At 35.7% G+C, this 24,764-nt stretch overlaps 4 protein-coding genes across 6 annotated transcripts; 3 read left to right on the forward strand and 1 right to left on the reverse strand.

The window, feature by feature from the left end:
* Nucleotides 1–101: 101 nt before the first annotated feature.
* LOC121750666 (DNA-directed RNA polymerases I and III subunit RPAC2-like) lies at nt 102–1,832 on the forward strand. The gene is made up of 4 exons (XM_042145246.1): nt 102–324; nt 904–1,008; nt 1,187–1,263; nt 1,496–1,832. The coding sequence occupies exons 2-4, from the start codon at nt 908–910 to the stop codon at nt 1,651–1,653; spliced, it is 336 nt and encodes a 111-aa protein (XP_042001180.1). The 5' UTR covers nt 102–324; nt 904–907; the 3' UTR covers nt 1,654–1,832.
* A 1,223-nt stretch (nt 1,833–3,055) lies between these two features.
* LOC121753235 (ubiquitin-conjugating enzyme E2 27-like) lies at nt 3,056–5,985 on the reverse strand. Its single transcript, XM_042148449.1, has 5 exons — nt 5,641–5,985; nt 5,089–5,137; nt 3,651–3,810; nt 3,382–3,465; nt 3,056–3,302 (listed from the first exon to the last, which is right to left on the reverse strand). Exons 1-5 carry the CDS (start codon nt 5,819–5,821, stop codon nt 3,195–3,197), a joined length of 582 nt encoding a protein of 193 aa, XP_042004383.1. The 5' UTR covers nt 5,822–5,985; the 3' UTR covers nt 3,056–3,194.
* A 3,228-nt stretch (nt 5,986–9,213) lies between these two features.
* On the forward strand, nt 9,214–14,473 carry LOC121752976 (protein DEFECTIVE IN MERISTEM SILENCING 3-like). 3 transcript variants are annotated; one of them, XM_042148092.1, is made up of 8 exons: nt 9,214–9,390; nt 10,326–10,463; nt 10,614–10,728; nt 12,072–12,300; nt 12,611–12,802; nt 12,917–13,240; nt 13,461–13,686; nt 14,169–14,473. In XM_042148092.1, exons 1-8 carry the CDS (start codon nt 9,340–9,342, stop codon nt 14,193–14,195), a joined length of 1,302 nt encoding a protein of 433 aa, XP_042004026.1. In that variant the 5' UTR covers nt 9,214–9,339; the 3' UTR covers nt 14,196–14,473. The 3 variants fall into 3 exon arrangements, with proteins under 3 accessions (XP_042004026.1, XP_042004027.1, XP_042004025.1); XM_042148093.1 differs by having other exon boundaries at nt 10,614–10,695; nt 14,163–14,473; XM_042148091.1 differs by having other exon boundaries at nt 9,215–9,390; nt 14,163–14,473.
* A 4,632-nt stretch (nt 14,474–19,105) lies between these two features.
* LOC121751887 lies at nt 19,106–23,891 on the forward strand. Its single transcript, XM_042146696.1, has 7 exons — nt 19,106–19,312; nt 19,835–21,508; nt 21,606–21,857; nt 22,261–22,341; nt 22,681–22,786; nt 22,924–23,132; nt 23,639–23,891. The coding sequence occupies exons 2-7, from the start codon at nt 20,267–20,269 to the stop codon at nt 23,693–23,695; spliced, it is 1,947 nt and encodes a 648-aa protein (XP_042002630.1). The 5' UTR covers nt 19,106–19,312; nt 19,835–20,266; the 3' UTR covers nt 23,696–23,891.
* The last annotated feature ends 873 nt before the right edge of the window (nt 23,892–24,764 follow it).

A 24,764-nucleotide genomic window follows, 5' to 3' on the forward strand; every position in this document is an offset into this window, starting at 1 on the left:
TACACGTAAACATGATTGGGCCTAGGAAAAGCCCAATAACATTACTATAGTATTGTAGACTAAATCCAGCCCACTGAATAAATTAAAACTCAGACCTAAATTAAAATTCTTCCGTCGTCTCTCTCAATTTCTCCCTCTCTAATCCCTTCCTTCTTCTCAATTTCCGACGAAACTCGCCAATTTACAATCACTACCGACGTCTCAGCTCCCGTTTCCACCTTTTTCGCCCGTGCCAGCACGTCAGCTCCCCGCCGCTGCCTTGGTGGAGTTGTGCTCGCTGCCCTCTTCCAACATCAAGAGGCCCTAATCCTATCTGTTCATCAGGTAAACTTCTTCTTAACCGACGCTTCTTATTTTTCTTCTCATACCAGTTTTTTGTAATGACTAATGAGGTTTCTCTGAATTCGAGCTCATGAATATAAAATTTGGAATAATAAATTTGCCAGATATTGAAATTCGAAGCTGTATTGAATTCAGGGGGGTTTTCCATCCTAAGATGGTAGCAGTGGGTGAGAAAGAAAGTAATTTTGATGTACTTGTGTTAAATGTATATTTTCTGGATTTCTCTACTTTGTCATCTCTGATTCCTAGAGAGATAAACCTGTTTCGAGATGAAAACGCTTCACTCAATCAATGATAGCAGTATATGATTTTAATTTTGCTCTCTCTGTTTTCTAAACTGAATTTAAAATTTGCTCTGTCTACTTTCAGCAGATCAACAGATGTTGTGAAATAATTGGGGGGCAGATTCGTTTGGAGATTTTAATGAGGAAACTGAAAAGGAAATAAGAAATATGTCTAGTCCAAACCCTGTCATTTAGTTTAGTCACTAGGAAATCTGTTCGTGTTGAATAATCGCCCAGCGCTAAATGGTTAGCCTTTCAATATGTTATTCTTTTCCAGTGTCATGGAGCACGGTTCGTACCAGGATCAGTCGCAAGCAACATTCACATTTACAGACGAGGACCATACTCTAGCAAACTCAATTAGATATATTCTTAATCAAGAGTAAGTTCTACATCTCTTTTTGTCTTGAATGAGTGAGGGGTGATGTGGTGTATGCATTCTTCATGCCCGCATAATCAGTCATTTTTTAAATAATATGATCATGTGTGGCATTGGCCATTAATTTTGCTCATTCAATATCGGGTCAGAGCACTCTAACGAGGAATAAATGTCCTTGCAGCCCCAGAGTATCATTTGTTGGATACAGCATACCACACCCTTCTGATGCTCGGGTGAACATAAGAGTGCAGACTACTGGTAAAAGCTTGCTAACCTTTCTTTGGGATGATATAAATCGCCCTTTCTTAATAATGCTATCTAGAATACACAAGTAATTGGCATGCTTGAATAGTTCCAATAGATGCTTATAATGTAAAACTTATCCTTTCCATGTTCAAATTGTTAGGCAACTGCCACTCATCTATCCAAGAAAGCATATTTTTTTGTTCCTTTGTGTGTGAATGTTCATATTTTTGCACAATGGCTGTAGGTGACCCAGCACGCGAGGTGTTGAAAGATTCGTGTGAGGATCTAATGCATCTATGCAAGCATGTTACGAACACCTTTGATCAGGCTGTTGCGGAGTTCAAGAGTAGGCCAAAAAAGACAGTCACAGAATCCATGGATATTGACCCTAATAACATATAGTGACCTTTTAAGCCATATTTTTGCGTGGAAGAATAGAAGATGTTATTATATTAATGATGGATGTTTTTATTTATGTTGTTTTTCAGTTGCTACCTTTTGTGATTATTTCGAACTCTTCAAGTTAGGAGGTGGTTATTTTTTGGCAAACAGATTTTAATTGATCCAGTATTTTATAACCATTGCAAAGTTGCATTCGATTATTTTGTGGTTGAAGTTGCAGTAACAAATACTAACAAAATCATTAGGTTTAAGTTGAACAAATTAGAGTTTCAGTAGTATTTGTTTTTTAAACCATGTTCTTCATCTTTCCTCTGTTGTCTTTTTTATATGAAAATGAATTTTCTGTCTTTCTATTTTATAAAACCTCTTCAAAAAACAAAAATTGATGCTTTTTTTTAGGAATTATTAAAAAAACATGTTTACAAAGAGAGTGTCCTCTTCTAATGCTTATAACATCATAATCTAAAACTAAGATTAAATCTACACCATTGGATTTTGAAATGAGTGAATAAGATTAAAGCTTACAAATTTAAATAAATAGTAGATAAAATATCAACAAAGGGGTAATATTGCCATTATGTTATCATATGATGATTTTCGTGGGTGTTTTTTTATATCAACATAGTGTATTACAAATATCAACAATATGACATAAGAATATCAACACACGTACAAGAAAACACAGTTTTATTGATATTTTACATACACTATATTGAGATTTTTTTGCATTTGTTGATAACATGTACGAAAATTTAAATATAATTTATCAAATTTCATTACCCGAACATCGTCGGAACATATGCAATTGAGATCTCGTTAGAATCATTATAAAATTATCTTTAATTTGATACTATATTTTTGCGAAAAAATAATTTAAATCGAAAGAGTTACGTTAATTTAAAGTTTTGAGATGGTTTTAATGAGAGAGAATTGACATTAATACACTTTAAATTTATTTAATAATTAGTTTAATTTAAAATATAATCCATGTAGCATTATTTCAACCGCTAGATCTCCTAATCATAACTAAAATTTGGTCTTAATTTGTGATTGCTAATTAGTTAGCAATTGATCACTCCCTACAAATACAAACGAGATATACTCACACCCCCAGGCCCCAACCATCCAACCATGTGATTCGTGTATTTGATAAAAAAAAAAGCTCTACAAATACAAACGAGATATACACACACCCCCAACCATGTGATTCGTGTATTTGATAAAAAAAAGTTAAATAGATGAACAAAAATAGACACTCATACTAATTTTATAATTGTGTTAATAGTAGTTGAATATTTACTTCAAATTCATTTTAGAAATATTTTTAGTATCTTCTTGATAGTTTAGCAGAAAAATCAACAATAAAATTGTGTTAACGGTATGTAAATAAAACAAATAATACTAACAATAATCAACTGCAACTTCTTCACCGTGGAATAGACATTAAAGTGTAAAAATTTGTAGTCCACAATTTTGTTTTAGTAGTAGTATAATATATCGATGCTGAATCAAGTGAGCAGTAACTTATGGCGCAGCTTCTATTAACTGGAGCAGAGCTTCTCCAGAGCCAAGTTCTCGTCGCCACCAACACTCTCGAGAGCACTTCTCACCAAAGCTTCAGAAAATCCCATCTCCACAAGCTTCTGCACCTGCGCAGATTGCAGCGAATTTGGGAATTGTGTTCATTTAATATGCGACAAGTATATATTCATCTGGATTATTACATACCTTTTCCTCAACACCATATGTTCTGGCGAATGCATTTGTCCAGTAATGAGCCGTCCCCACAAACGTCTGATAGTCTTTTAGATACTGAAGAGTGCAGAAGAATAACGACCAATAAACAAGTAGGGACGGTGAAAAAGAACTGATACCAAATCGGTTTTCGAGCAACACAAGGCTGCCATAAAATAGAAGTGTACATGGGAGAGCAAGAACATGGTAAAATTTGTAACATAAGTTCACCAAGAATAAAGATGAAAGCACAATGTCAGCACCTGTTGTGCTACAACAGCATCCTGGGGATCGTCAGGTTCGGGAGCAGATAATAATGCTTGAACAGAAAGAAGTGCTGTTTTCAAAGTCAGCGCTGGGCTCCATTGGTCTTTCAGGATATCAAGGCATATGGCACCACTTTGACTGCTAATATTTGGGTGCCTTTGTTGTAAACAAAGCCATTAAAGAAGTGAAAACATAAGTAACTATGCAAAGCATGATATCAAAACCTTAAATGCAACTGATAAGCAATGGAAAATGAAGTTAATTATGAGACAAGTGTGAAGTTTCCGCAGCAAATAGAATTTGGTTTATAATGAAATGTGATTTGCATGCACTCTGGGGGGCCACATATAGTGACGGTAACGTGTTCAATTTAAAATAAGTTCAATCCTCATTTTAAAAAATTGAGACACAACCCACTGAACCCAGACTGAAAATTGTGAAGATTTTGGGAACCCACTAAACATCAATCAGCTGAATTAGATTTCTCAATACAAAATTGCAAAACAGAACCAAAAATATATTTTCCACAAAACATTACTCATAATAGTCTTATGGATCAGATTTTTTAATACAGTCAATCTATGTATCTCCTAAAACACATGCCAAGACAAGCACAATATCTAAAGATACAATCACAGACTACCCTCACCATGAATGTAGTAGAAATAGACAAAGTAAGTACTTGAGTCTTTGTTTAGCCTTCATTCATTTCAAACTAGTATTTTATCATCAAGAAATAAATGCACATATCTAATTTATAATTTTACATTTGCTTATCTAATCCTACATCAGCCTAACAGTTGCTTTTTATTTCCTATGCCAAGGCACTACAAAGCAATTTAAAATTCCACATTTGCTTATCATAGCGGCTTGAGGTCTAAGTATCTCTAACTTATGTTTGAGCCTAGAAAGTACATATACAAAATTACAAACTGAATTACAGCCATGGTGAATATTGAATTTAAGGAAATCGAACTGGCAAATAAGCTAGGAAAACAATCCATACACAAGCTGGGAGTCCTGACCACACCATATTTTGAAAACTACCCATATGTTCCCAGTAGGTTTTTAGCTCCTAAATATGCTATCATTCATTACATCATATCCTTGAAAATTTAAGAAATCATTTACTATCAGAAAGTTGAACTGGAAAGATCCAATAAGCATAACCTCAACCTATACCACTCCATTAATATGTGTATCCCCCTCAACAAGTTCAATGAAAGAAAACCTAGTAACTGAATGCATCATATCGTTTCACTTTCATAGAGACGTGATATTGTTATATGCATGAGCAGACCAGTACACGTAGAAGTTTCAGATGTTCGTTCAAATTCAGTCGTTCCGTAACAAGCAAAACAGCAGTTAAGACTACATATTTATGCATCAAACATTAGGGGTAGAAAGAGCACAAAAATGTAGGTTTCACCATACCACACTTTAGTTGCAAACCGCATTTTGGGAGGCTCAAAAGGGTAACCATCTGCAAAGAGGAGGAAAAAGAATGAAATTGCAAATATTTGGTAATAAACTTAAGATGAAGAGTTACATTTCACGAAAACTTAAGAATGCAAAGAAGTTCCCTATTTCAAAGTTTCCAGCTATCATGAAGGTATTATGGAGTAACATACACCTAGGAAGTAGGAATAAGAGGATAATATGTGTCACACTCTTGAAACTCAAGAGTTGATTTCCAAAGATAATCAATCAATAGTACCATCTTTTATTTAATACGGAGTATTTCTTATTAATGTGAAATCTTCAAAGCATCAACCAGCCATTTAGAGACTCGGATTAAAAACATGTACTGATTTAATAAAAAAACAGAATCCCACACACACACGTGATACAACATGAGCAATTCGCTACACATAACAGCAGTAAAGCAATTCGCTACACATAACAGCAGTAAAGCAATTCACTAATCCGTTTCAATAATTCGTTCCTAAATTCGATACACTCTAACAAAGGGAAATGAAATATTACCAGGCAGAGTAATGTCTATCTTGAAGGTGCCGCCTTCATACGGTGTACCAACAGGACCAGTGATTGTACCAAGCAGGTGGGAGAGATTAGTGTCACCCTGAGGGCTGACCTTTATCCCAGAAACCTCAAAGTCTTTATTGCATTCCTGCAATTCCTTCTGAACCCTACCGAAATCTACCATTTTCCGATGTTTTTCCGTATACTTTTTCCCCAAATCAAAATGAAAAATGTGAAATTGAGGCCCTAGAGAGGTGTTTTGTGAAGGTTTTATGCTCCACCTCGGCTTCTTTCTCTCTTTCCTAATAGGAGGAGAGAAACAGCGTGCTGTGCACTGTGAATTTACTAATATCCTTATTTTTGTGTTTATGTGCCTCATTTTTTAAAAATAATTATATTCTCCAGTCCTCGAATAATTCTTTTGTCCCGCTACAATTTGAATATTCACAAAATAAGAATCAAATGTTCAATTTGAATCAAACCTTGTAGTATCATTTGATTACAAAAAAAATAATCCATCATATTCATTATTGGCATGTAATTGACATAGTTATGGAGAAAAAATTCGACCAAATGGCTAATATTGGTTTGGTTAGATTTAGCTTTTGAGGTTAAAAGTTTCAATGTTCAAAATTAGTAGTACTAACTTTTCTTTTTTCCTTCGTATTTAAGAATATAAAATATAAGTACAAATATACATGGTCAAATCATCAAATAATGAATTGTAATACAAGTACCTCTAGCTGCACGAAAACATCATTAAAATTTGTAATTATGAATTGAACCCATAAGAGCATCCACAACCGTGCTCTTGCCCGCGACCACAACCAGCATCCACAACCGTGCTCTTGCCCGCGACCACGGTTGTGGTCTGTGGGCCCGATCCCACTTTTCCTGCCTGCTCTCTGGCAAGAGAACAACACCCACAATTGTGCTCTTCCACAAGGACGAGCACAATTCAATTTAAAATTCAATTAAACAAAAACATTTCCATAATATGAAAATTCATTAAAAAAATCGAAATAACATTACAAATTACGAATAAATTTAAAAAGACATAATTAAAATCCTAAAAATTAAAAATTACATAATTAAAATCCTAAAATTAAAAAAACACTACTCGTTGCCGAATTTCGTCCACATGTGTTTGATTAGGTCTTATTGTAGCTCAATGTGGGTTCGGGTATCGCGCATTGTGTGCCTTGTCTCGATCCTCTGGCCCACCGTCGTATGCACACCTCGGCGTGGGGGAGACCTCGCGGTTGAGCTTCCGGCTTCATCCTCGTCGTAGAAGCTAGCCGCCCTCGGTCCTTCGTCGGCTATAATCATGTTGTGTAAGATAATACACGTGAACATGATGTCGGCGATATTATTCGCGTACCACATCCGAGCCGGGGCCTTCACAATGTTGAATCGGGCTTGAAGGACCCTGAAGGCTCTTTCGACGTATATCCGCGTGGACTCTTGACGCTGCGCAAAAATAACCCGTCTCGGGTCGTGCAGGTTGCTGAGCGTCTTCACGAAAGTCGACCAACTTGGGTAGATACCATCGGCGAGATAGTAACTCATGTGGTATGTATTTCCGTTGATGGTGAAGTCGATCGTCGGTGCTACACCATTCATCACATCATTGAAGAGTGGTGAAGAATAGAGCACGTTCAAGTCGTTGTTGGATCCGGCAACGCCGAAATATGCATGCCAAATCTATAAGCGGTAGTCGGCGACCGCCTCAAGGATAAGTGTTGAGCCGCCGCCTTTGTGACCGCTTAAGTGTTGCCCCCTCCAAGCAGTCGGACAATTCTTCCACCTCCAATGCATGCAGTCAATGCTGCCAAGCATTCCGGGAAAGCCATAGACTGATTTGTGAAGACGAAGCAACCTTTGACAATCATCGGTGGTGGGTACCCGAAGGAATTCATCACCGAAGGCTGAACGAACGCCATCGCAAAAAATTTTTAGACAAGGATTCCAGTGGACTCACCGATATGCAAATACTCGTCGAAGAGGTCGGCCGTTTGCCCAGTAGCTAGTTGTCGGATGGCACACGTACACTTCTGCAACGGCGTGATACTTTGCCGGCCGATTGTATCTAGACCTGTTTGGAAGAATTCAACACGTGCGGACAATGTGTTGATAATTCGCATAAACAAGCGCTTTGACATGCGAAAACGGCGCCTGAAGTAATCTGCCGGAAACCGCGGCTGGTCGGCAAAATAGCCGGCAACGAGCCTTTCGTGGGCTCCTTCCCGGTCACGATGGATGTAGCGGCGATTTGATTTAGTTCGTTGAGGAGGAGGAGGAGCGGGGGTATTCGCCGTGACATATGCTTCGTAAGCGGCACGATGTTGTTCGTTGTATTCTTGTTCTTCCCACTCCGCTTCCGCCATAAGATGGGTGAAATCCATTTAAGGTTTTGAGTGAGAGATGAAGGTGTAGATAGTATGTATGAGAATTATGAATGAGAGATGATTTGATGTGATAAATAGATGATGAATGTGTGTATTTATAGATGATTTTTGGGGGGGAAATAAAAATAAAATCAAAAAATTTCAGAAAACGGGCATATTTTTGGGATTTGAAAAATATTTTTTTATTTTTTTATCAATTTTTAAAATTAAATACCGATTTTTTTAAAATAAAAATACTCAAAGGCAACGGCTATGCCGTTGCCCAATCGCATGCCGCCACGGCACCTGCTCGCTGGCACAAACGTGCTCGATGCATCGAGCAGCGCCGTGCCAGCGGCGCGAGCGCAGCAGCGGACGACCTCCTTCGTGCCGCTGGAACGGACGGATGGACGGCGTCCGTCCACCGTTGCTGTCTTGCAGATGCTCTTAAGCATGTTAGGATATGGCAGGTAGGAATTTTGTAAAGCTATTATTCGAATATTTTTATTATTAGATTTTTTTGGATGCATTTAGTTTTAAAAAATAAAATAAGAAATTACTATTATTATGTCCAACCATTACACCTTCTATAACAGCTTAAAAAATTATTTTTCGAGGTTAAATCACATATTTCATCCTTCAAAACTTACGGTTTGTTACAAAAGCAAACATAAATCATGTTTATAAAAACGTTAATCCTAGTAAAATACTATTAAACAAATCTGTTTGAGTTATGATTAGATGTAATTACAAATGAATGCATATTACATTTCTATAAACCCAAAAATTTTCTGTCGAAAATGTGTGAAATTTATTTAGGGTTATTTTTTATCCGAACTTCATAATATCTTGCTATTTTGAGGATTAAAATCACTGCTTTAAAAACCACACATGTTATCTATTTTAACTTGACAATAGAAATCATTACACTATCCAACCAGTTCGAATCGAAAAAACTAGTCGATTCAACTGATTGTTGATTAAACTTATTTTTATTTTTCAATGACTCTGTTATTTTTTTCTTATAGCTATGATCACTGAATTGGATCAGTTACAAATTTTAACCCTGATAAAATTTGAGCTCAATTTCCGATTTATAGAGTTCAACTAATCTAAAATAAATAGAAAATAAATTGATAATTACATATACATACGACATTATACAGTAGCAGTCTAGCTGTTGATTCGAGATTCGACCCATTTGGCAGGTTCAGGTGCGCGGACTATATATAATTACCCTTCTACCCGCTTCGCTCTTCTTTCAACTCTCACTCTCTCTGCACCGCCCGCTCCACCGCTTCCGAGAAGACCTACAATGTTTGGTGCCGGAGGAGATCAACGGCCGATGTCCTTTGACATTGATCCAGTACATTCATTAACTTCTTTTTTTTCTTTCCCACTGATTTCATTTTTGGACCGTCTATACCAGTTATGCAACAATTGAGCTGACGAAACCCTATCAATCTAGAGTAAAATTGCTTTTCGGTTTGAATTGTGTGATTCTATGCTTTTTTTCCCAACTTTTTCGAGTCGTAATTCAATGCAGTTTTTTATGGTGGTTTCACTAATGAGTTAAGTCGAGATGAGGAATGTTATATGATGATTTCCTATTTATGTGTGTGAGGGAATTGGCTTCATTCTCAGTGTGTTGTTTTAACATTTATTGAGAACTTTGTACCTGAGGAGTTTGAGTCGTCTTGAAGAATTTAATTGGTGATTATTATGTCTCTCCATGTCACTCCATTTTTTTGTCAAATCTAAGGTTGTTATGATGTTGAATTTGTATATTGTTTGGTTGATAACTTCAGCGGTATATGTTGAAACTCATGGTTATGTCGTATAGCAAACAGTTCACTAGGTTGGATCACTGATATAAGCTTGCGTAAATATAGCTTGTACAAGTGTTGTTTTCTAGGAGTTTGTCTGTAGTTCATATGTTTGGTACAAACTTAATGCTCATTTGTTTGTCATGTTATTCTGGATCACTAGGTTGTTTGGTAAATCTGCAGTAATTTGTTTATTAGAGTAATATCTAGCAAGGAAAATTATCGTTGAGTTATCTATTTTTCTGTTTTTGCGACCCCAATTTAAAACAACTGAGCAGAATCCGGGAACTATGTATTAAATTCATTATGAATATTTTTTTCCTTTTGTTAAATCTTTATCTTGACAGAAAATTTTAACTCATACACCCTATCCTACCTGTCTTTGTGGACAGTGACAATATGCATTGACGTTGGTAAGCTTACACGTGTCATGAATTTATGATATTGAAGGTAAAAAATATTGTTTCTGTGACAGCTGGCAGTTGACTCAAATGCATTGATCGTCACTTACCCGACGCCTAACCTTGTTGGAGGGAATTCGCCTTTCCCAATGGAGGGTGTACAGCAATATACCCATGATTCTAATGTTGAATTGGTTGTTAGCCATTCTAAGGTTTGCCAACAGCTTTCTTACTATGTGTGGATGTACCAATTAATTGTGACTGATTGACTTGCTTTTCTTGGGTTTAAAAATGAAAATATACTTGTTCAATTCTTTGTGTAGTTCCTAGAAAATAATTGCATGAGTGTATGTGACTTGTAGAAACTTGAAGATGATCTGCAGCAGCTGGGAGAAAAAATTAAGCATCAGGAGGAAAATGTCAGCTACTTGAAAACTTTGAGGAGTAAGTTGGAAGACTCAATTTTTGATATTCTAGGTATGCGTTCCTATTTTCCAATGTTTTCTTTTTAACAAATATGTAAATACAGTGCCGAAACTCATGAAGTATTACCAAGTTTTTTCTTACCAATAATAAGTAATAATTGTTTAATATTCATATGAAAAACATGTGGTTGCTCTCCCTCAAGACTCAAATAAAATAATTATGAAAACAATTTTGCAAAAGAGTGCATTGGTAATCTCTCCTCCAACCAAGATAAGAGATACCATTAATGCGGGCAATCTCACGCATATATGGATATCTGCTCACAAAAATTGTGCAGTATCTCATGAGATCTCCTACTTGAAAATCCTAGAAACTCAAAGATCCGATACTACGATACTTAAATTATACTAGTAACTGGCGATGCCACTGTAACTCTCATAAAAGAATAAAACCTACTCCCCACAATGTGCACAGTCAGGGTTTATATAATTATATAGATTAATTAATAGAGTTATACTATTTAAAAGAAACCATGACAATAGGAAATATATCAGAACTAAATGAATTCCTAGAATCTGCATCCACCATCCCCTCATGCTCTTTCTCCAATCACTGCTTCTGTTCCTTTTCTTCTAGCATAAACCTTGTTTGTTGGGTTCCCATTGTTATCCTAGCTACTCTAGGTGTATCATATAATCCCCCGGGAAAGTTTCTAAAAAATACATAGATCTTTGGTATCATCATCCATTCTAGGATATGTCGTAAGACCAATAAGCTGGTTCTAGATGCTGCTATGCTATCAAAAGAATTTATATAACACATTCACCGGGATGTACATGTTGCCTCTTCCTGGACCCTTAGAGAGCCTTTTGTTGTGAAGATTATTGGTGTTTCATGCATTATGAAATTGTTCAAGTGGGATCCTCTAGATACTTGCCCTTGAAAAATGAAATAAATACTTTATTTCAAGCTTCATCACGGGCTATTTACCATCTAACAAGAAACGAAGGGTTCAAGTGCAGCAGGAATAAACAATATTGGGTCAATAGATTTTTATTCATAGATAAAAAAAATGTTGGATCATAATCATCCACAATGGGGCATGTCCGTTGAGTCCCATGGTAGCTTTCTCCCACACTGTTTCTGATGAATTCGTACCACACATTCCTCTAATTTGGAATTAGTGTGGAATTGATTATACTATGGAATCATGAATAATCATTGCTTCAGCTGTCTATTGATATCACAACCTACATTATTGTTACACTTTTACTTTTGTATCCTCTACTCATACTTCCCTTGATGGCTATGATATAGGTCCTGTTCAACAGTACATCATGCTCATTTTGGAATTTATATTTTTACATGTGTTTTCCCCCTTATTTTCATGACAGTTTCTATAGGGAAACATCATCCAACTTTATATAAAGAGGAAAATGGAAAGGCTTCATGTGGAGAGAGTGAGGAAGAAACAACTCAGCATATTATGAAGTACGAGAACTCTGCAGCTGCCCTTTTGTGTAAGATTAAAAGCGAAGTTCAGTTTTCTGATGATCTATTGATTAAAGATGTGGTTGGGGTTGTTGCTACACTTGGAAAAGTTGATGATGCTAATCTTAGCAGGTGGGTTTAATATGTCCGAATGGTCTTTTCTTCCAACCATATCATGCTGACATCATTCATCTGCAATTTCATGGATCATTTTGCTTGCACCAGCTGAAGCTCATAAATGAATGAACAAGGCTAGTTGATGTTTGGCATGTAGATTCTTGTACAATAGTTGCTGGATACCATCACAGCAGTATTATCTTTTTTGGATCTAGCCTCTAGGAAATCAGCATTCCTCAATAAAGAATGTGCATGAATCAATTGACTTGCTATAATTGAAAAACATGAAATGGTTGACTTTTTTAATATTCAATGTGTTACTTAGGATTCTTTCGGAATACTTGGGCCTACAAACAATGCTAGCAGTGGTCTGCAAATCCTATGAAGGTGTTAAGAACCTGGAAACATACACCAAAGACGGACTAATAAATAAAGGTTCCGGCATCCATGAATTTGCAGCTTCTAAGGGCAGACACCTGGATGGCCGATTTCATGTTATTTGTCTTGAAAATCTTAGGTATGTCCTTGTGCGCTTGATGTTGATGTCTTGAAATTTCTCCCTTAGCTTCCCATCATGAACCAACCTAACTTAACATTCTATGTTTTTTTTTTCAATCTGGATTTTTGTTAGACCGTATGCAGGTGCGTTGATAGCAGATGACCCTCAACGTAGGCTCAATCTTCTAAAGCCAAGGTTAATCAATGGTGAAACTCCTCCTGGGTTTCTTGGTTTTGCCGTAAACATGATTAAGATTGATAATAGTAACTTACACCCTATCTTCAATTCTGGGCACACTCTACGAGAGACACTCTTCTATAATCTCTTCTTGAATTTGCAAGTGTATAATTCAAGAGAAGAGATGCAAAATGCACGGTCTTCTATAACAACTGGAGCCATATCTCTAGATGGAGGATTGATTAAAAGTCCTGGCACATTCACCTTGGGCCATTATCGGTGAGAAGCTCCGCCTTCAAATCAGATCTGTCAAATTCTTTCCAGTAGTCTGCATTGTTGTCAATGCTGTTCATTCACATTACACAATGTGAACAAGTAACTATCATTATTTTGAAGCTTTCAGTTTATTATTCTTCTGTTGGTTAACTATAATTTCAAACAATCACTTTATTTCATTCTTCAGCTTATTTTGTTTAAACTTTCATCTTTATCACTATAGGGGAGATATAGATGTCAAGTTCCCCTGTGATCCCAAAAAGTTTGTCCAATCTGCAAACGACTCTGAGCTTGAAAATCGGCTGAAAGAGATGAAATGGAAGAAGGACCGGGCACTAGAAGATATGCAGAGAGAACAGGATTTATTGGACCAGGCAAAGTTCAAATATGAAATCAAGAAAAGAGAACTTGTCCGCTTTATTGCTGAAAGCTCATCATATATGACTCAGGTAATACTGAACTATGTGCCATTATTTATTCAACGAGCCTTTTTTTCCTTTAATCTCCTTTGTATGCGCTGCTCAAGTAACTGACTTTGCTTGTGCCTACACATTTTTTAACTGGTCACTGCTTGAAAAAACACGGAAACAATCCACCACGTAGGAATGAGCCCCAGCTATTATAACTTTACTTGTTGGCTGTTTCGAAGCTCTAGTCATTGCAGCACTTCAAGTCTCACATCTCTTATAACAGGGGTTTTATGCTTTGTTTTGTTAACTGGAATGCTCATAGCAATTGTTTCTTGGAGAGTTGGAGGAGATAATTGAATTTAAGAATTTTACATTAATTTTTCATGACTGCCACTCTGCCAGATATTTGCATTTCAAATTCTAATGAAAGTTTACTCTTTTTTCAAATATACTATCACTTCATATGCATTCTGTTTTCCTTTATATACTTAAAATATGATTCTTGATATCATCAGTATCAGGTGGGATGTGTATCAACCCCTAGATGATTTCATGGAGGCATGTACGGACCAGTGGCAAAGGAACTAGAAGAAGCACTTAGAGATCCTGCTAAATAAATTCAGCTTCTATTGTTTATTGAAACAATGTGCACACGAATAATTTTTTTTCGCTTGCAACATTACCTATGTTAGGTTTTTCCAAATCCCTACTTATTACAGAAATTATTGTCAGTTGTAGTGCCATTTTGTGAAACCTATTCTTCAAATTTGGAAGTCTTTGACAACACCAGATTGTTTTTATCTTAAAGGCATGTTTACTTGTGTTATACTGTTTGTTTTTCAGTGCCCTGGTTGGAGTGTTTTTCTTAAATAGTACTGTACTAACATTTTTCTTCCTGAATATGTTGCATTACATAGTTACAGCATGGTTTTGAATCCCATGTTTGGAGATGTTTTCTGAAAGACATTGAAAGCAAATGTGTTGAGTTACGTAGCTTTATGAAAACATATGCTTTTTCCCTCAAAAGTCAGAAAGAACATCCTCCCTGAATACAGCTGCCCCCACCCCCACTGTTTGCATAAGGTCTACGCCTCGTTTCCCCACATCGTTTTCTAGGCTCGGCATTAAAGAGTTTGGTCCTGGAATTTCTTCTACTATATCTTGCAATGTGAATGCGAAGTTTACCTGGTAGCATCCTTGAAGCTATGGGGCCTTTAGTAATCCCTCGCCATGATGTTCAACTTTCACAAATCACCAGCATTGTTGTCTGAAGTCAGTGCTTCGCTATATGTCGAATGAGCATGAAAGCAGATGGAGACGATATACTTTTGGGTAAGAAGTCTATACTTTTGGATGAGAACTCTAAAATGCATAAGTTATTACTCTGACTTAGATCTATACCTTGCGTGTAATGATCGGCATATGATCTATTAGTAGTGAAAGATTGAATTTTAGTTTACTGCATGGACAATGCAGTAAGACCAGTTATGAGGTGAAGATTATGTGTGAGCATTGTGGAACTTGCATGAGAAGTAAATACATATGAATTCATATTAGTGTGTTGCGCAGGATATACATATATGAATGACATAGGATTGATATTTATGAATCATGATTCTTTCCTTTCTCATTATGTATCAACATTTATAGTTTTAATTATAATATCTAATTCATTTTTTTTCCTCTTCCATTCACGTTACTTCTCATGGAACTATCCATGAGGCGGTTTCAAGAGGGAGAATTGTTGTCACCAACTTTCTGGACATGTGTGCAAGCTGTCTCGGGACCTTAGTATGAAGAATACTGCATCGGGGAATGCAGTACTAACCTTCCCTTGTGGTATTTGGTTTTATTTTGCATACAATTCAGTCAGATTCCATGAATTAAAGGGATATGACTCTTTTTAGTTTTTCCTTCCACAGTTCCACTTAATTGTGCAAAGTCTGCAGAGAGGAAAGAGCCTTACTATGAGAAGATGTTCCCAGGAACCAATAGTGACCATAATGCAGCTCCAGTAAAGAAAGGTGCTTAAATGAATGTTATTAGTCAGGTGCACCACTAGAATTCGCTTAATAGTAGGCAATATCTGCTCAACTAGAAATGGTAATATCCCATGTTGGACAATAAACATGTCCCCAGAATTTATTTTTTTCTGTGTGCATCGCGACGTAGAATCCTGAAAAGAATAGGTGTGTTGTAATCGTATTAGGTTGGCTAAATTTCAAAAAATTAAGACTTGATTTGAGTGAAGTGCGTACATAACTATTGAGGTCTCACAACTATGGGTGTAAGTAATCACGTTTCAGGTGTTTCTTTCACCTTTTCAAAAGAAAATTCCATTTTTTGTTTTTCTTCTTTCTCTCTTCTCTTGCACACTTCTATCTTCCTTTTTTTAGCCGTGCCACTCTCATCTGCTAAGTCTCCCTCTCCCTCTCCCTCTCCCTCCCTCCTGCTTACTCCTCATCTACTTTGAACATGTATGAATGGTCCTGATACATGAATAGTGTGATTAGTTTAAAAAGGTTTGAAAATTAAATATTACTCCCTCTACCAAAATAGTCTCATTTTGCCAATTTAGTATGTTTACATAAAGTAGTTTCATTTCTAAAAATGGAAAGTTTATTTCTCGTACTGTACCTACTCTTTCTCTTTTCTCTCATACTTTATCTAATTTTTCTCCATATCTTTTACTTTACAAATTTCTTATTAAAACTCGTGTTATCCACAAATGAAACTATTTTTTCTTAACGGAGGGAGTAAATTGCAAAATTTAAATTTGCATTTGTTGTTCCATATAATGTTTTTAACAATGCTCGAAATTACGTATTTAATTTAAACAAAAAATAAAAAGGAAAAAAATTACTTATTCTAATTAATAAACGTCGTTTTGAGCATCACCAACTACATTGTGTTGCACATGTATAAGACAATTAAGAAAATAGAAACTTTGTTAGTATTTTATTTTTTGTTTTAAAAGGCAAACTAGAAATCTCATAAGAGAAGAAAGATCTTAGCTGCTTGTTAGGCTAATAAAAATTTGACCAAAACTGATATTTAAATATTTATTCTCCGTTTATAATGAAAGTAATACTATGCTTAGTAAATATTTGTATTACTTTCATCCCTTATTAAGTGATGTATTTTTTAAACATAATTTAAGAAAATGATATTAAAAGTTAAGTGAAATAATAAATAAGATAGAGAAAAATGTATAGAGAATATTTTTTAAGGGTAAACTTTTACAAAAAATAAAATAAAATGACTCAAAATAAATACACTCTGAATTACTACGAAATATTTAGTGTAATATTAATTTAACACTAATACTACTATTTTAAGTTTCATATATCAAAATGCAGAAATGCCCAGACATTGTTGGTCCCTAGACTTATAGGGATGAGGTTTGAAGATTATTCTTTTTAGAGCATCTCCAGTGGCGGCCTTCCGGTAGGACGTCGGGTCGGACGTGCGGAAGGGCATTGGGGACGTCCGCCATTGGAGCGTCAAAGGTCGGATACGGACGTCCCGTGAGGACGTCGGGTGTCCTCGGACGTCGGCGCGACGGGCGGACGTCCGCCATTGTGGCGTCCAGTCGGACGTCCCGTTTTTAAATATATATTTTTTTAAAACTCTATATATACGGCTCGTTGAATTTTATTTCATTCGTATTCTCGGTCAAATTTTATTTCCGTAAATGTAAATTGTTTTATTTGTAAATGTATGATTTTTTTTATTGCGGGATGTCCTAGTGGGAAGGGCGATGGGAAGGGCGGATTGTGCAGGGGATGTCCTAGTGACGTGGCAGTGAGATGGGAAGTCCTAGTGACGTGGCAGGAGGTGTTTTTGGGATGTCATAGTGGATGTCCTAATGGGACATCCGCCCACTGGAGATGCTCTTATAAGAAAAAAAATGTTATACTATAGACATGGTGACAGTACGTAATTGAAAAAGTACTACTCCTATTAGTTATTTATTAAAAAAATATTATAGAAAATTTTATTAAAAAGTATCCTTTTACACAAAGCCCAAACCATGGATTATGGATAAAAGATCATCTTTGGCAAGCACATAGATTTAGCATTGTCTATCCAAACATATGATAACTTTCTAGCTCCAAATTGTTTATTGATAGATAAAAAAATAATAAGACGGCCAGACATTATTTATTTCAATTAAACTTCACACTTCTTTGAGTTTGGTTATTGTGGGTTCGGATGGAAATGAGAATGGGAATGAGAATTGTACATGCCCATTAATAATTCCGAAAGAAAGAAAAATATATTGAATAAATCTGAGTTATCCATTTTTTATCAAAAACAGAATGTTTTGATTGCTTTTTAACTATCTTAGCATTAAATTAGGCAATGCTTGTAGACTTAGTAATAAGAAATAGTAATACTCCATGTTTCTACTATTTAATGAATTGATTCCGAATTTCATAAAATACAAATATATTTACGCAATTGTCACACAAGTGAATTAAAAAGTACAGTAGTTAATGTTGTTTTATACTCTATTCGTCCTTAAAAATAGACACTTGTATATAGCATGAGTTTTAATGTGAAATTAGTAAAGTAAAAAATAGGTGGAAAAAAAGTACTAAGAAAGATAGAGGGAAAAAAAGTAGTACTCTTTCATTTCGGCTCGTCATAAACTACTTACACTATTTATAGTTTAAGTTAGAATTAATGTATTTAATTAATATGTTAGATTAAGTTAAGAGCTCCTTTATTAAGTGATATCTCATTACACTTAAAATTATAATTTAATTACACTAAAAAATCAATCCCAAATTTACGGTCTAAAATGAAAAGTGCAAGTAACACGGGACGGAGGGAGTAGTATTTAGTGGATTGTAAGATCTACATTATTAGTAATGTGTAATTGGTTAAAAACTTTTTATTTAATAACAGACTAATATGGAACAAGGGAAATATTCAATTGAATTCCAGGTCATAAGATATTTTAAAAGCCATTATACTGTACACCTTGAAAATTATTTTGAATAGTCTATCATTTTCATATGTTGCTTAATGTTATGAATGAATGAGTAGGATTCAGGACTACTAGTATTAGTTTGATAAACATGAACTATTCACGAAAAGAAACTCTATTATTTCTACTTTTACATAATTTTGTTTATATAGATTTTGTAAGTGACCACGTGTCTGCTGCGAAAATTATAGGGGAATTTAACTCAAAATGAAAAAAAAGAGTGTGAGGGATTTAATATAAAATGCTAAGTACAGAAATAGTAAAAAATTTGCAAGTGTTATTTATTTATTTATTTATAAAATGATAAGTACACGAAAAAAATTGTGAGCGTTAAAATATCCACTGCATCTCAACTTATCCAAATAATATTAAGACAACTTTAACTTATTTAAATTAGTAAGTTTTAAACATACAATAGACATTTTTAATTAAAATATCCAAATCAATTGAATGAAGGAAGATATATATGTATACATTACCCAAATGAAGAATTCTATACACAGGAAAGAAACAGATAGAAACGCGAGGCGCCGCTGGCAGATTTTGTGATTGCAAGATTCACTGCATTTTCCGTTTCCATTTTACTTTCCCAAATATAAAACCCCCTTTCCTAAATGTGTTAATCCAATCAAAGTTTTCGTGGTTTCCGATAGTTTGCAATTTCAACTGGTGGGTTTTTCCATCATCTTTTTTTTTGCACACATTCGATATATTTACTGGATTCTAATGTTGGTTAATCACTTCTCGTTGCGTTTCAGACATTTTGACTTTCTGGGGTTTTATTTTATTTTTAATTTTTTCATTTTGCATCGTATGCCATTTATAGGAGCTTGATTTTATTTGTTGCAAATGAATGTCTGATGGTCTTACCTGAAAATTTTATGGGGTCAAATTGTCATCTTTTCCTCTTTCTTTTTGCGATTATTGTTTCTTGCAGTCACTTCGAGTATATAATTTCTACTGTTGTTCAAAATAATGCTTTCTCTTTCAGTCTACAATTGAGCTTTGGATTGATTTTAACATTAATGACTGTTAGTTCTCTTTGAGGAAATCTGATAAGAATATGTACTATACTATATTGGTACCTTTTGCACTAGAAAAATCGAGTTAAAATTCCTGTTTTTGTCTCTATTTAGTTGTCTTTCAGTAAATGAATTACATGATTAAACAGCTCTCCTTGCTTCTTTGCAGGATAGGTAGAGATTCTGCTGAGTGAATAAATGATTTCGTGGTTTTTCTCCTTGTATGATAGAGAAGGCAATGCATACTATGCTACATGTTCTGCTTCTTATTTTGCTTTGCGTCTGAGTTTGGCTGCTGGGCTATTTGAAGGGACAACATCTGGGATGGCCTTGTGGCGTGTGGATAGATAGATAGCCATTTAGCCATATAATTGAAGTTTATGTAGGAATAATATTTGCAGTTCCTGGAAACTGAAGAATATAATAACGTTCTTCGGACTTTTGATGTTATCAAGTTATTGGTTTCCTAGTTTTCTCTTAAGAGGATAAAGACTGCTATTTGGTTTGATCATTGTCACTCTATTGCTAGATAGTTAGTGCATCAAATTAGAGGTTGTGGGGGCTGAGTAAAGACTAAAACCACTAACCTGCTCTGTAAGTCATGGGCTTGCCTCAAGTTCCATCTGGAAATGTAGCTGATGAAGTGTCAACTTCGGTGAGCTCAATGATGCAGATAGCCTCGCGGTTTGGAGCTGCAGGAAGCTTTGGTGTGAGTGAGAGGCACATTAGGCAGTATAACAATCGGATGACTAATGACTTTCCGAGCTCTTGCTCTTCATTTGGAGAACATGCAAAGGGATGTGGTGCAGTTAGTTTGCATCAAGATGGTGTGCCCAATTTGCAAAAAATGAGGATTGGGTCCATAGACAATACTAGCTTCTTGTCGCGTCATGGTGGCAAGAACATTCAGGCTCCTGCTTCGAGGATTGTGGGCTTTGAGCCTAACAATCTGATTAACTGTGTCAATCAGTATGAAGACAAGCATCCTGATAGCATTCATTTGTCTAATGGAAATAGTGTAACAGGCAATACAAATGAGAGCCCGAGTGCAATGGTTAGGAAAAGACTATTGTCGCCGTTGAATGGCATGGTTCTGCCTGATGGATTTAGAGGCGAGCGTCTGGAAATTGGGAACACATTCTACCCCGAGGATTTCCACTTAAGAGGTGGTAGTTACAGGGTTACCGTGAAAGAGAATAAAAAAGCTCACATTTGTAACTTGGACCATGACAGTCCTCCTAATTGGTCTTCACCTAGTCCATCTGAAGAAGATTGTCATGTCAACTGCAGGATCATCACCGATGGGCCCTTGTTCAGTAATCATGGATATATATCTCAGAATCTCCTCTCATCATACAATGGTCTTACATGTTCTAATGGAAAAATTGAAACACCCTCTAAGGATAGAGCAGTGAGTATATCACGGGATGCTTTTGTCTCCACTCCATTGTCTCTATCGCCTCTAGGACCAAGATTTTGTGGGAGAGTAAGAAATTCTCGAGGATCTGGGGATCCCAAACGAGAGTCTGATGAGAGCTGTATAACCTTTAAAGATGTTGAACAGTCTCTAGAAGGAACTATCTTGAGTTTTATGTCATCTCAGAGGGATGAGAATGTCATTATGTCAAGCAGAGGGCTTGGCGATGATGAATATTTCTCATTGAACTTTGATCAATTATCACCGGAGAGTTTGATATCCACTCGTGGACATAATAAAAAGTTTACTACTCAAAATGCAAAATTCGGTAGATCACTGAGCGGGTTATCAGTCAGAAGGTCGTTAGTTGGTTCATTTGAGGAATCACTGTTATCTGGTAGGTTAGCTTCTGGAATTTCCAACCAGGTGTGTTTTGTTCCCTGATACTACTGATTCACATAAATCTGAATATCTGATCTAATATGTCTGAATTTCACATAACTTTGTTATGTATCTTGTGCAGAAAATTGATGGTTTCCTTGCAGTACTGAATATTACCGGAGGAAAATTCTCACCTCATCCCCAGAAACTTCCATTTTCTGTAACTAGTGTTGATGGTGATAATTACATACTATACTACTCATCTATAGATCTTCCTAGACATTCATCTTCAAACAAATGTGATGGCCCAATATTGAAGAGAAGCCTCAGTGAGAATGGCTCCTCTGATGACAAAGCTCGACTGAGAATACCTGTGAAGGGCCGGTTGCAATTGGTATTCTCTGTCTGCATTTCCATCATTTTATTTTCTTGTATTGTATTCTGACCATGGACTTTTTAAGATGCATTTACATAGATGATGAATTTTTATTTTGATACTTTATGTCTCCAATGTTCTATAGCTATTGCCTATTTAGTATGTTTTGCATTTTGGAAGATTGTCTGAAAAGAATAACCTATCTTCATGGTGGTTCTTGATTGGTGTTTATGTGACATGGCTATATCTAATATCCAAAATGGCATTTTTTTTTCTAGCAGATATTCCAGCGTATTGCATTCTAGGGTTTAATGCCATTGAAACTTGTCTACCTTTTGGATGTCTTGGCTTGTAGTTTCTCAAATGTGATGGCCCCATTTGAGTTAGCAAATTTACCTTTAACAAGAGAGCTTCAATGCAGGTCCTAAGCAATCCGGAAAGAACACCAATTCATACATTCTTCTGTAACTATGATTTGAGTGATATGCCAGCTGGCACAAAGGTGGGTTTGAAGCTTATGAAATCGAACATTCTTCTTTGGTCTGATGCTTACTTCCTTACAACAGCAGTATCTGTTGATTCAATTTTTTGTTTTCAGAAAAGGACATTTTTTGTTTTTTTCCTCGTATTTTCCTAGGTTTCAGCTGTTGGTTAGTGATTTGTTTACTTATCTTAGCTACAACGGCTAATGTATTCTCCCTTCTGTTTCCTGTCCTGATTCTCAAAACTCAAAGCACTTTGAAGTTAAAACATAAGAATTATGTCAGATCATTTTCACTTGGGGCCATAACTTTTGACCAACTGTTGCTCGATATCTAATGTGTTCCCTTTCAACTTAAAGACATTTCTGAGGCAAAAGGCCACTTTGGCTGTGGATAGAGGTGGACAGAGAGACACTGCCACTGGTGAAACAAATGAGGGATCAGTCCCCACGCTCTCGGTATCAGGTGATTCCTTAGAGCTGATGCATGCAGCTTGTTAGATAATAATTGCGGGAATATAGATAACATTGCTTTCAGTTTGTCTGGTGAAAAAGAAAGTAAATCTGTATGTTGCCACCCAGAGGTTAATAAGAATACTACAGGTTCTGGTGTTCTGCGGTATGCCTTACATCTCCGTTTTGTTTGCCCCCACTCGAAGAAGAGCTTAAAAAATTGTATGAAATCTAAATCCGTTCCATCACCCCTACCGTCAAGTGACAATATGGACAGTCAAGGAGAACGCAGATTTTACTTGTACAATGAGATGAGAGTCGTGTTCCCTCAGCGCCATTCAGATTCTGATGAGGGCAAGGTATGTGCATTTCTTTATTGCAATATTACATTATCATAGTAATACAGAACAAGTGAAAGCCTGCCCTGTGGATAAGGTTTCTTATGTACCCCCCTGGTATCGTAACCTTGTCTTGGTATTTTCCTTCCAAAACTTAGTTGAATCATACCGTCTTACATTGGATATCTGTCGATGCTCATTATCTGGATATATTACTGCCAACTAAAACAAAAGCGCGTTACTGCCTTGAGAGTTGTCTGTTTGATCTATATAGATTAATGCTGTCTATGACGATCTATATATGCTCATGCATAAAATTCTCCTTTCTATGATTTGGATTCTGGATGATTTCTTGTTTGGCACGCGAATGCTTTGTGTTGCTAGATTCCCCGAAACATGCCTCTGCATTTCATTCATGATTTGTGATGTAGAATTTGTTCAAGTTGAGCCGTGATAGTCTATGTTAGCTACCGTTTTTCCATGTATGGAGCTCTTGTAGTAACGCGTGACTGAATTTGATGATGCAGTTGCAAGTGGAATACGACTATCCCTCGAACCCAAAGTATTTCTATATCAGTCAGTAACGACCTTGATTCGATGATTTCCCTAATTTGGTTGTTTTGTATATATTTGTACATACATGTTGTAGATGCTGATAAATGGGTTATCAAAACCCACATCACATGTAAATTTATGCCAAAAACTTGTTGATTGTGTTGTACAGACTGCACATTCAACATCTATTTATCGACAAAATAAATTAATCATTTGGAGTAGAAACAAAAGTTATGTCTTCCTGGTTTTAATTGCTAAATTGATGCTCTCTATATTTTTTATAACGTATGAATTTGCAACAAATTTACATTAAATATTCAACAAGTTATCATTAAAGTATAGATAGAAATAAGTTGGAGAGAAAGATGGAAATTGGATTTGTATGTGGAAATAGAGAGGAATGAGAAGAGAGAGTTCTCATGTTGAATAGCGTCTCATCTTAATTTGAAAAGGTTAATTAGCAAATGTATAATTATTCGTTCGGAGTTATATTAAGTAAAATAGGGGCTATGAGTTTTATGAATTTTGATATAGTATGATTTTCATAATAATTGATAGTAGCATTTTTTAAAGATGAGCAGTAATGGTTTTTCGTCTATGGTGATGACTCGAAGCCCCTACTTATTGAATGAAAGAGAAACATCCGAATAACTAAATTGCATTCCATATCTTAATAACTGAAATCCTTGTTATGGCATCTCTATAATTATTTGAACATCACCATATAATTACGAGTTAAGACAAACCTAATTTCACATCTCATATGTCAGTGTCAGGGAGAGCAAAAACCAGCTTGCTCGGACTAACTACACTAATTAACTTAGGTAATCACTTAATTAATTTTGGATAGATTCACACATGTTCTTGATGTTTGGTTTTATATTTTGGATTTCACCCGCAATTATATATATAGTGATCAGATATAACATCGTTCATAAAAAATAGAGATGATGTTATTTTTATTTTAGAAAAAGTTTTATTTTTAATGGGACAATTAAAAAAGGAAAATATTTCATTTGTAATGAGAAAATGAGTATATATATATATATATATATATGAGGTCCCTGTTAGGTTGAAATTTTTGGGGCTAATTGAGAA

This window comes from Salvia splendens, chromosome 10 (assembly GCF_004379255.2).
Source record: "Salvia splendens isolate huo1 chromosome 10, SspV2, whole genome shotgun sequence".
NCBI classification, from domain to species: Eukaryota; Viridiplantae; Streptophyta; class Magnoliopsida; order Lamiales; family Lamiaceae; genus Salvia; species Salvia splendens.